The 12,588-nt window shown below is 50.1% G+C and overlaps 1 protein-coding gene across 3 annotated transcripts in view; it reads left to right on the top strand.

The window, feature by feature from the left end:
* The window catches only part of ICA1 (islet cell autoantigen 1), a 62,215-nt gene extending 55,952 nt beyond the window's left edge, over positions 1-6,263 (top strand). The window contains exons 12-15 of one of the 3 annotated variants that reach the window (XM_038769506.1): positions 176-220; positions 3,220-3,510; positions 5,781-5,861; positions 6,038-6,263. In XM_038769506.1, the coding sequence (XP_038625434.1) occupies positions 176-220; positions 3,220-3,510; positions 5,781-5,861; positions 6,038-6,159 (539 nt within the window). In that variant the 3' untranslated portion in view covers positions 6,160-6,263. The remainder of the gene's footprint in view (positions 1-175; positions 221-3,219; positions 3,511-5,780; positions 5,862-6,037) is intronic. The other 2 variants (XM_038769493.1, XM_038769499.1) reach the window with 2 other exon arrangements.
* The last annotated feature ends 6,325 nt before the right edge of the window (positions 6,264-12,588 follow it).

Raw genomic sequence — 12,588 nt, 5'->3', positions numbered from 1 at the left:
TCCGGCTGCGGGAAGGGGGTGGTCGCTAGGCCGGGGATGCCGGGCCGGTCGGTCAGTGGTATTTATCGAGCGCTTACTGCGGGCGGAGCACTGTACTGAGCGCTCGGGAGAGTCCAGTAGCACAGACCGGTGCCCTGCCCACACCGAGCCGCCCTTTCTGTCTCCCCTCTGAAAGCAGTCGCCACCGACCAGCTGCTGGACCTGAACCCCGAGCCGATGGGTGAGTCCCCCCACCCCCAGCCCTCCTCTCCTCCTCCGTCTACACCGACCGCGATTCTGCTACTCGTTGAGCGTTTCCTCCAAGCGGAGCACTGAAGTGCTCGGGTGGAGCGGGTGCAAGGCCATCAGGGTGGAAACATCATCATCCGTCGTATTTATTGAGCGCTTACTGTGTGCAGAGCACTGTACTAAGCGCTTGGGAAGGACAAATTGGCAACATATAGAGACAGTCCCTACCCAACAGCGGGCTCACAGTCTAAAAGGGGGAGACAGAGAACGAAACCAAACATACTAACAAAGTAAAATAAAAATAAAATAAAAATAAAAACAATCCCCATCTAATTGGAGAAGCAGCGTGGATTAGTGGAAAGAGCCCGGGCTTGGGAGTCAGAAGAGGTGGGTTTTAATCCTGACTCCGCCTCTTGCCCGCTGTGTGACCTTGAGCAAGCCCCTTAATCAATCAATCAATCAATCGTATTTATTGAGTGCTTACTGTGTGTAGAGCACTGTACTAAGCACTTGGGAAGTACAAGTTGGCAACATATAGAGACAGTCCCTGCCCAACAGTGGGCTCACAGTCTCTGTGCCTCAGTTCCCTCATCTGTAAAATGGGGGTTAAGACTGTGAGCCCCACATGGGACAACCTGATCACCTTGTATCTACCCCAGCGCTTAGAACAGTGCTACTTTATCACTCCATTTATTTTACTTGTACATATTTACTATTCTGTTTATTTTATTTTGTTAATATGTTTTGTTTTGTTGTCTGTCTCCCCCTTCTAGACTGTGAGCCCGCTGCTGGGTAGGGACCTTCTCTATATGTTGCCAACTTGTACTTCCCAAGCGCTTAGTATGGTGCTCTGCACACAGTAAGCATTCAATAAATATGATTGAATGAATAATAATAATAGTAATAATAATGGCATTTATTAAGCACTTACTATGTGCAAAGCACTGTTCTAAGCGTTGGGGAAGTTACAAGGTAATCAGGTTGTCCCACGCGGGGCTCACGGTCTTAATCCCCATTTTACAGATGAGGTAACTGAGGCCCAAAGAAGTTAAGTGACTTGCCCAAAGTCACACAGCTGACAATTGGCGGAGCCTGGATTTGAACCCATTACCTCTGACTCCAAAGCCCATGCTCTTTCCACTGAGCCACGCTGCTTCTGTAAGCACTAAGCACTGAATGAATGAATGCTTGGCACATAGTAAGCGCTTAACAAATACCATTATTATTATTCCTCCTCCCACTCTTTGGACGTAATGCCCACCTGCCCGTCTGCTTCATTATTCATTCATTCAATCGTATTTATTGAGCGCTTACTGCGTGTAGAGCACTGTACTAATGTATATTGTATATATGTTTGTACATATTTATTACTCTATTTTACTTGTGCATATCTATTCTATTTATTTTATTTTGTTAGTATGTTTGGTTTAGTTCTCTGTCTCCCCCTTTTAGACTGGGAGCCCACTGGTGGGTAGGGACCATCTCTATATGTTGCCAATTTGTACTTCCCAAGCGCTTAGTACAGTGCTCTGCACATGGTAAGCGCTCAATAAATACGATTGATGATGATTACTACTAAACATAGCAATAATCATAGTAATAATCACAGTGGTATTGTTAAGGGCTTACTAGGAACCTGATCCCGTCCCAAGTGGTGGGACAGGAAGCTCCCAGAGGCCAGAAGGGAGCGGGAGAAGAGGAAAGGGGGGCTTAATCAGGGAAGGCCTCTCGGAGGAGATGCCCCTTCAATAAGAGAAGCAGCGTGGCTCAGTGGAAAGAGCCCGGGCTTTGGAGTCAGAGGTCATGGGTTCCAATCCCGGCTCCACCACCTGTCAGCTGTGTGACTCTGGGCAAGTCACATCACTTCTCTGGGCCTCAGTGACCTCATCTGTCAAATGGGGATAAAGACTGTGAGCCCCACGTGGGACAACCTGATCACTCTGTAACCTCCCCAGCGCTTAGAGCAGTGCTTTGCACATAGTAAGCGCTTACTAAATGCTATTATTATAAGGCTCCGAAGCGGGGGAGAGTCATTGTCATTCATTCATTCAGTCGTATTTATTGAGCGCTTACTGTGTGCAGAGCACTGGACTAAGCGCTTGGGAAGTCCAAGTTGGCAACATATAGAGACGGTCCCTACCCGACAGTGGGCTCACAGTCTAGAAGGGACTGTGTCGCGTACATTAATGTCTGTCTCCCTCCGTGGAGACGGCGAACCCCACGTGGGACCGGGACCGTGTCCGACCCGACCGGCGTGTACCCACCCCGGCGCTTAGTACGGTGCCTGGCACATAGGAAGCCCTTAACAGAGAAGCAGCGTGGCTCAGTGGAAAGAGCCCGGGCTTTGGAGTCAGAGGTCATGGGTTCAAATCCCGGCCCCGCCAAATGTCAGCCGTGTGACTTGGGCAAGTCCCTTCACTTCTCCGGGCCTCAGTTAACCTCATCTGTAAAATGAGGATGAAGACTGTGAGCCCCCCGTGGGACAACCTGATCACCTTGTAACCTCCCCAGTGCTTTGCATATAGGAAGCGCTTAATAAATGCCATCGTTATTATTGTTATTATTATTAACAAGGACCGTAATGACGATCATAATCATTCTTCTTTTAGACTGTGAGCCCCCTGTTGGGTAGGGACTGTCTCTATATGTTGCCAGTTTGTACTTCCCAAGCGCTTAGTACAGTGCTCTGCACACAGAGAAGCAGCGTGGCTCGGTGGAAAGAGCCCGGACTTTGGAGTCGGAGGTCATGGGTTCAAATCCCGGCTCCCCCACTTGTCAGCTGTGTGACTTTGGGCAAGTCACTTAACTTCTCTGGGCCTCAGTTCCCTCATCTGTAAAATGGGGATGAAGACTGTGAGCCCCACATGGGACAACCTGATTACTGTGTATCCCCCCCAGCGCTTAGTACAGTGCTTTGCACATAGCGCTTAATAAATACCATCGTTATTATTATCAATAAATATGACTGATGATGATTCTTCTTCTTCCCAGGGCGGCCTGGTGGCCTGAGCCTCCCCCCAGGCTCCCCGCCGGCCCCCACGGAGCCTTCCAGGGCGGACACGGACGACCTGGCCCTGCTGTCCCAGATCCTGGACGCGTCGGCGCTGGACGAGGGGGACTTCGGACGGGAGTGGACGGCCGTGTTCGGGGACGGCCCGGCCCCGGCCCCCGGCCCCGAGCCCGGGGACGGCGACACGCCGCCCGGCCTGGCGGGATTCCTGCCCTCCCAGCTGCTGGACCAGCCCGGACGCGCCCAGAGGATGCTGCCGCCCTCCGGGGATGGTACGTCCGAGCCGGAAGGCATCCCTGGGGATGGAGGGGAGAGAGCCCGGTCCAGTGCCCTGCGCGCGGTAAGCGCTCAAAAAATAGGACTGGATGAATGGAGTAGTCAGCTCTCCTTGCACACTTGTGGCCCGGACCGTTTTCCTTCCTTTAGAGGATAAACTCCTGGGGAACGGGGATTGGGGGGTCTTGCTTCTGGGTGCTTAAGGAATTGGATTTAGAAGATGGGGACAAAAGTGTTGCGGTAAGCTGGGAGGGCTTACGTGCTGAAGTGTGTGTGTGTGTGTGTGTTTGCCCTTGCGTGCATGCTGGGTGGACATCCATTCATTCAATCGTATTTATTGAGCGCTTACTGTGTGCAGAGCACTGTACTAAGCGCTTGGGAAGGACAAGTTGGCAACATATACTAGTAACTAGTATATAGGACACTAGTGATAATAACGATGGTATTTGTTAAGCGCCTACTAGGTGCCAAGCACCGTTCTAAGTGCTTAGTACAGTGCTCTGCACACAGTAAGCACTCAATAAATACAATTGATTGATTGGGGGAGATACAAGGTGATCAGGTTGTCCCACGTGGGGCTCACAGTCTTCGTCCCCGTTTTCCAGATGAGGGAACTGAGGCCCAGAGAAGCCAAGTGGCTTGCCCAAAGTCACCCAGCTGACAAGTGGCGGAGCCAAGATTAGAACCCAGAGCCCGGGCTCTTGCCACTAAGCCATGACACTGCAGTGGACGGGACTCGGAAGACGGTGGGGTGCCCGGCCCGGCGCTGAGGCGGGCAGGATGGGGGAAACAGTGATGGGAAGCAGCATGGTCTAGCGGGTCGAGCCCGGGGCTGGGAGTCAGAAGATCCTGGGTTCCAATCCTGCCTCCGCCACTTGTCTGCTGGGTGACCTTGGGCAAGTCACTTCCCTTCTCTGGGCCTCAGTGACCTCATCTGTAAAATGGGGATGAAGACTGGGAGCCCCACGGGGGGCAACCTGATCACCTCATATCAACCCCAGCGATTAGAACAGTGCCTGGCTCATAGTAAGCGCTTAACAAATACCAGAATTACTGTTCTCCCTCTAGACTGTGAGCCTGTCGTGGGCAGGGATTGTGTCTGTTGCTGGATTGTACTTTCCAAGTGCTTTGTCCAGTGCTCAGCACACAGTAAGTGCTCGATAAATATGAATGAGAGAGAGAGAGAGAGAGAGAGAAAGGAAAGAAAGAAAGAAAGAAAGAAAGAAAGAAAGAAAGAAAGAAAGAAAGAGAAAGAAAGAAAGAAAGAAAGAAAAGAAAGAGAAAGAAAGAAAGAAAGAAAGAAAGAAAGAAAGAAAGAAAGAAAGAAGGGGGAGGGAGAGAGGGGGAGAGAGAGAGAAAGAGAGAAAGAAAAGAAAGAGAAAGAAAGAAAGAAAGAAAGAAAGAAAGAAAGAAAGAAAGAAAGAAAGAAGGAAGAGGGAGGGAGAGAGAGAGAGGGAGAGAGAGAAAGAGAGAGAAAAAGAGAAAGAAAGAAAGAAAGAAAGAAAGAAAGAAAGAAAGAAAGAAAGAAAGAAAGAAGAGGGAGGAAGAGAGGGGGAGAGAGAGAAAGAAAAAGAAAGAAAGAAAAAGAAAGAAGAGGGAAGGAGGGGGGGAGAGAGAGAGAGAAAAAGAAAGAGAAAGAAAGAAAGAAAGAAAGAAAGAAAGAAAGAAAGAAAGAAAGAAAGAAAGAAAGAAAAGAGGGAGGGAGAGAGGGGGAGAGAGAAAGAGAGAGAAAAAGAGAAAGAAAGAAAGAAAGAAAGAAAGAAAGAAAGAAAGAAAGAAAGAAAAGAGGGAGGGAGAGAGGGGGAGAGAGAAAGAAAGAAAGAAAGAAAGAAAAGAGGGAGGGAGAGAGGGGGAGAGAGAGAGAAAGAAAGAAAGAAAGAAAGAAAGAAAGAAAGAAAGAAAGAAAGAAAGAAAGAAAGAAAGAAAGAAAGAAGGGAGGGAGGGAGGAAGGAAGAAAGAAAGAAAGGAAAGAGAGAGAGAGAGAGAAAGAAAGAGAGAGAGAGAGAGAGAGAAAAAGAAAAAGAAAAAAAAAAAGAAAGGCAGCACCCAGTCCCGGACTGGGGGTGGGGGCCATGATGCCCGGTGTGGGGGTGTGGAGGATGGGGGGCTGGCGGGGGGCTGGGGAAGGAGGGACCCCCACAGGGCCTGATTTGGGGCTGAGGGGGGCGGCGGGGAGGTGGGGACCCAGTTCTCAGTCCGGACCCGATCCCGGGTCTCGTGGCCGTCGAGGCTGGCGGCCTGACGGGCGCTGTGGTTTGCACTTCAGGGTGGCCCACCGCGGATGCCCGGCCCCCGGCCCCCGACCCCCAGCCCGGCCAAGCCAACCCCAGCAAGCTTCCCGGCAGAGGTGAGCCAACATCCTCTCTCTCTCCCCGCAGCTGGGGTCCCCACGGGCCGGGGTCCCCACCGCCACAGGGCCCCGGGGGGTGGGGGCCCCCAGCGTGGCCTGGGCACGGAGCGGAGGGCCTGCCCGCCTGCCGTTCACTCCCCCGTCACTGCCTCTGTTTCCCCTCCACCCCCCAGGCCCCGCCAGGAACCCCAAGGACCTGACGTCCTGGTTCAGCCTCTTCGCCGACCTCGACCCGCTGTCCAACCCCGACGCCGTGGGCAAAACGGGCAAAGATCACGAGCTGCTCAACGCCTGAGCCCACCGCCGCCGCCCGCCCCGGGGGGACACAAGCTCCCGCTGCCCGGCCGTCGGTGGACGGGTGGACAGGCGGGCGGGCGCGGGGGGCCGGCCCCGATTAATAAAAGCCAACGCTCAATCCCGTTTCCAAGATGACCCGAGACGCCAACACCCGTGACCACGGTGAGGGCCCCTTTGGCACCAAGGGGCACTGAAGCAACGTGGCTCAGTGGCTAGAGCCCAGGCCCGGGCGTCAAAAGGTCATGGGTTCCAATCCCGGCTCCGCCGCTTGCCTCCTGGGTGACCTTGGGCAAGTCACTTCACTAGGGAGAAGCAGCGTGGCTTAGAGAAAAGAGCCCGGGCTTGGGAATCAGAAGCCGCGGGTTCTAATCCCGGCCCTGCCACTTACCGGCTGTGTGACTTTGGCCAAATCACTTCACTTCTCTGTGCCTCATCTGGAAAAGGGGATTAAGACTGCAAGTGGGACAACCCGATTACCCGGTATCTACCCCAGCGCTTTGCACACAGTAAGCGCTTCACAAATGCCATTATTATTATTATCATTATTACTAAGCGCTTGGGAGAGTACGATATAACAATATAACGGACACATCCCCCGCCCACAAGGAGCTTTCAGTCGAGAGTGGGAGGTAGACATTAATAGAAATAAATAAAATGACCAATCGGGACAGAAGAGGTGTGGGGCTGGGGTGGGGGGTGAATAAAGGGAGCAAGTAGGAGTAGGAGAGGAGCGAAGGCAAGGCGATTGAGCGCTTAAACGCCGAGGGCGAAGAGTTTCTGTTCGATGCGGAGGTGGATGGGCAACCCCTGGAAGTTCTTGAGGAGAGGGGAAACCTGGATGGAACTTTTTTGTAGAAAAAACATCGGGAGTGGGGAGAGACAGGAGGCTGGGAGGTCAGCAAGGAAGCTGATAATATTCAAGACGAGACAGGATAACTATTTGGACTTTTAGACTGTGAGCCCACTGTTGGGTAGGTACTGTATATGTTGCCAACTTGTACTTGCCAAGCGCTTAGTACAGTGTTCTGCACACAGTAAGCGCTCAATAAATACGATTGATTATTGTAGCAGCAGTTTGGATGGGGAGGAAAAGGCAGATTTTAGCGACATTGTAAAGGTGGGGCCGACAGGAGTTAGCGATGGATTGAATACGTGGGTCGAAGGAGAGAGAGGAGTCAAGCGTAATGCCAAGGTTAAGGGCTCGTGGGACAGAAAGGATGGGGGTGACGGCTACAGAGGAGCAGCGTGGCTCAGTGGAAAGAGCCCGGGCTTTGGAGTCAGAGGTCGTGGGTTCAAATCCCAGCTCTGCCACCTGTCAGCTGTGTGACTTTGGGCAAGTCGCTTCACTTCTCTGGGCCTCAGTTGCCTCATCTGTAAAATGGGGATTAAGAATGTGAGCCCCCCCGTGGGACAACCTGATCACCTTGTAACCTTCCCAGCGCTTAGAACAGTGCTTTGCACATAGTAAGTGCTTAATAAATGCCATCATTATTATTATTAAACATACATTAGTGGTTTACCATTGCCTTCTTCCACACAGTTAATAATAATGGTATTTAAGCGCTTACTATGCACCAAGCACTGTTCTATTCATTCATTCATTCATTCAATCGTATTTATTGAGCGCTTACTGTGTGCAGAGCACTGGACTAAGCGCTTGGGAAGTACAAGTCGGCAACATATAGAGACGGTCCCTACTCAACAGCGGGCTCACAGTCTAGAAGGGGGAGACAGATGACAAAACAAAACATGTGGACAGGTGTCAACTCATCAAAATAAATAGAAATAAAGCTAGATGCACATCATTAACAAAATTAATAATAATAATAATAATGTTGGCATTTATTAAGCGCTTACTATGTGCCAAGCACTGTTCTAAGCGCTGGGGTAGATACAAGGTAATCAGGTTGTCCCACGTGGGGCTCACAGTCTTCATCCCCATTTTACAGAGGAGGGAACTGAGGCCCAGGGAAGTGAAGCGACTTGCCCAAAGTCGCACAGCCGACAAGTGGCGGAGTCGGGATTTGAACCCATGACCTCTGACTCCAAAGCCCAGGCTCTTTCCACTGAGCCAAGCTGCTTCAAATAGAATAATAAATCTGCACAAACATATATACAGGGGCTGTGGGGAGAGGAAGGAGGAGGGGGAGGGGGAGAGGAAGGAGGGGGCTCCGTGTGGGAAGGCCTCCTGGAGGAGGTGAGCTCGCAGTAGGGCTTGGAAGGGAGGAAGAGAGCTAGCTGGGCAAATGTGGGGAGGGAGGGAGCACCGGGGTACGTACAAGGCGATCAGGTTGTCCCACGCGGGGCTCACGGTCTTCATCCCCATTTTCCAGATGAGGTAACTGAGGCGCAGAGAAGGGAAGTAACTTGCCCAAGGTCACCCGGCAGACAAGTGGCAGAGCCAGGATTAGAACCCAGGCCCTCTGACTCCCAAGCCCGGGCTCTTGTTGCTAGGCCGAGCTGGTAGATCGGGAGTCCGTTGATCCATGTTTCGATGCTTTTGACTCCTTCCCGCCCGGCACGGGGGGATCGGCTCTTGACGCTTCGGCTTAGACCTCTCCATCCTGGGTAGCCCTCGTAGCCGCATCGGCAGACGCAAACTCCCGCCATCATCATCATCATCATCAATTGTATTTATTGAGCGCTTACTGTGTGCAGAGCACTGTACTAAGCGCTTGGGAAGTACAAGTTGGCGACATATAGAGACAGTCCCTACCCAACAGCGGGCTCACAGTCTAGAAGGGGGAGACAGACAACAAAATCAAACATACTAACAAAATAGAATAGATATGTACAAGTAAAATGAATAGAGTAATAAATCCGTACAAACATCTATACATATATACAGGTGCTGTGGGGAAGGGAAGGAGGTAAGGCGGGGAAAGATGGAGAGGGGGAGGAGGGGGAGAGGAAGGAGGGGGCTCAGTCTGGGAAGGCCTCCTGGAGGAGGTGACCTCTCAGTAGGGTATTATTATTATTATTATTATTATCATTATTATCATTATTATCATTATCATTATTATCATCTGGGCCTCCGTTACTCATCTGTAAAAATGGGGATGAAGACCGTGAGCCCCACAAGGGACAACCTGATTACCTTGCATCTACCCCAGTGCATGGTACAAAGTAAGCCCTTAACAAATACCATCATTATTATTATTATTATATTACATATAATATAATAATATTATAATAATAACATATTATTATATAAATAATAATAAAATGTCTTTTAGACTGTGAGCCCACTGTTGGGTAGGGACCGTCTCTATATGTTGCCAACTTGGACTTCCCAAGTGCCCAGTACAGTGCTCTGCACACAGTAAGGGCCACGATAAGGCGTCGACTCGGAAGACGGTAAGCGCTCAATAAATACGAGTGACTCACCGTTATAATTCAAACCTATTGAGTCCGGTGCTTTCCGACGGCTCCTTTGGATCTGACGTCCTTCTTTCCGGCCGCCGGCCGGTTTTCCCAGTGAATTCCTCGGTCGTGTTCTCGGCATCTGGTGAAATAGCTCCGTCCTTTCTCCGTGCTCCTGCTCTGGATCCTCCCCCCAGCCCCCAACGGAGGGGCCGGGATAAAGGAGCTGGGTGCGGGGGTTCAGGCAACGGTGGGAGGTGAGGAAGCCGATATCGGAAATTACTTTTTCATCAATCAATCGTATTTATTGAGCGCTTACTGTGTGCAGAGCACTGGACTAAGTGCTTGGGAAGTACAAGTTGGCAACATATAGAGACAGTCCCTCTGTCTCCCCCTTCTAGACTGTGAGCCCACTATTGGGTAGGGACCGTCTCTATATGTTGCCAACTTGGACTTCCCAAGCGCTTAGTACAGTGCTGTGCACACAGTAAGCGCTCAATAAATATGATTGATTGATTGATATTAATGTCTGCCTTCCCCCCGCCCTCTAGACGGTACACTCATTAAGGACACGGGAACGTGTCTCCCACTTCTGTTGTGGGAAGCAGTGTGACCTGATTCATTCATTCAATCAATCGTATTTATTGAGCGCTTACTGTGTGCAGAGCACTGTACTAAGCGCTTGGGAAGTACAAGTTGGCAACATATAGAGACGGTCCCTACCTAACAGCGGGCTCACAGCCTAGAAGGGGGAGTTAGTTATTGAGCGCTGTGTGCAGAGCACTGTACTAAGCGCTTGGGAAGTACAAGTTGGCAACATATAGAGACGGTCCCTACCCAACAGCCATTCATTCAATCAATCGTATTTATTGAGCGCTTACTGTGTGCAGAGCACTGTACTAAGCGCTTGGGAAGTACAAGTTGGAAACATAGAGAGACGGTCCCTACCCAACAACGGGCTCACAGTCTGGAAATGGATGGAGCTCAGGAGTCGGAGGACCTGGGTTCTCAGACCCCCGTGGGACAACCTGATCACCTTGTAACCTCCCCAGCGCTTAGAACAGTGCTTTGCACATAGTAAACGCTTAAACGAATACCATTATTATTATTATTATTATTATTATTATTATTATTATTATTATCCCGTCTCCACCACTTGTACGCTGGCTGACTTTAGGCAAGTCGCTTCATTTCTCCGCACCTCGGTTCCCTCATCCGTAAAATGGAAATTCAGACCGTGAGTCCCACGTGGGACACGGACTGTGTCCATCCTGAGCATCTTGTAGCGACCCCAGCGCTTCATACAGTGTCTGGAGTATAGTAAGCACTTAACAAAAAACACAATTATTACTGTTATTACTATCCCAAGTGCGTAGAATCGATCAATCAATCAATCGTATTTATTGAGCGCTTACTGTGTGCAGAGCACTGTACTAAGCGCTTGGGAAGTCCAAGTTGGCAACATATAGAGACGGTCCCTACCCAACAGTGGGCTCACAGTCTAAAAGGGGGAGACAGAGAACAAAACCAAACTTACTAACAAAATAAAATAGAATAGATATGTACAGGTAAATAAAATAGAGTAATAAATATATACAAACATATATATAGAGAGAAGCAGCGTGGCTCAGTGGAAACAGCCCGGGCTTTGGAGTCAGAGGTCATGGGTTCGAATCCCAGCTCCGCCACATGTCTGCAGTGTGACCCCGGGCAAGTCACTTAACTTCTCTGAGCCTGTTACCTCATCTGTAAAATGGGGATTAAGACTGTGAACCCCACATGGGACAACCCGATCACTTTGTATCCCTCCCCAGCACTTAGAACAGTGCTTTGCACATAGTAAGCGCTTAACAAATGCCAACATTATTATTATTATTATATACATATATACAGGTGCTGTGAGGAAGGGAAGGAGGTAAGATGGGGGATAGAGAGGCGAGGGGGAGAGGAAGGAAGGGGCTCAGTCTGGGAAAGCCTCCTGGAGGAGGCCAAGTAAAATAAATAGTGTAATAAATCAGGGGAGACAGAGAACAAAACCAAACATACTAACAAAATAAAATAAATAGAATAGATATGTACAAGTAAAATAAATAGAGTAATAAATATGTACAAACATATATACATATATATAGGTGCTGTGGGGAAGGGAAGGAGGTAAGATGGGGGGGATGAAGAGGAAGGAAGGGGTTCCGTGCTCCATAATCGCTCAGTAAATACCGCTGATCGATGGATTTAGCAATTCTCTAATCTGGACCAGACAATTATTTCGAGATTGTTTGGACAGGAAGGTTTGGGGCCTCTGATTTCCCGATTTCGGCCTCGTGATTCGGACTAAGTTTTCCAGGTCTTCCATCTGTTGGGTTTCCAAAACCCTGCGGTTTTCCCTCCTTCTGGGGAGAGGGCCTATGGGAAGGAATCGGGGCACCCCCTAACCGCCTGCCACTTCTCCACAAATGTTTGCTGCCCGTGACACCGGCTTTGCTTGTGTGAATACCCCACGCCAGCCCGTACATCACACACAATCGTCAGCTGGGTGACTTTGGGCAAGTCACTTAACTTCTCTGTGCCTCAGTTCCCTCATCTGTAAAATGGGGATTAAGACTGTGAGCCCCCCGCGGGACAACCTGATCATCTTGTAACCTCCCCTTGCTTAGAACAGTGCTTTGCACATAGTAAGCGCTTAATAAATGCCATCATTATTATTATACACACAAACGCACATGCAGACGGCTCGGTTTCCCTCATCTGTAAAATGAAGATCACGACTGAGAACCAGGGACTGTGTCCAATCCGATCGTCTTCCCAAATACCCCGGCGCTTAGTACAGCTCCGCCCCTTACCTGCTGTGTGACCTCGGGCAAGTCAGTTCACTTCTCTGGGCCTCAGTTACCTCGTCTGTAAAATGGGCATTAAGACTGTGAGGGACAGGGACTGCATCCAACCAAATTAACTTGTACCTATAAGACAGGACTCCAGCACTTAGAGCAGCGCCTGGCACATAGTAAGCGCTTAACTGTGGTGAGCAAGAGTGACTCCATCTTGTGAGGCAGAAGCCATCTCCCAG

The sequence above is a fragment of the Tachyglossus aculeatus genome, chromosome 2, assembly GCF_015852505.1.
Source record: "Tachyglossus aculeatus isolate mTacAcu1 chromosome 2, mTacAcu1.pri, whole genome shotgun sequence".
Lineage (NCBI taxonomy): Eukaryota > Metazoa > Chordata > Mammalia > Monotremata > Tachyglossidae > Tachyglossus > Tachyglossus aculeatus.
This window is presented reverse-complemented; position numbering and strand designations above follow the sequence as displayed.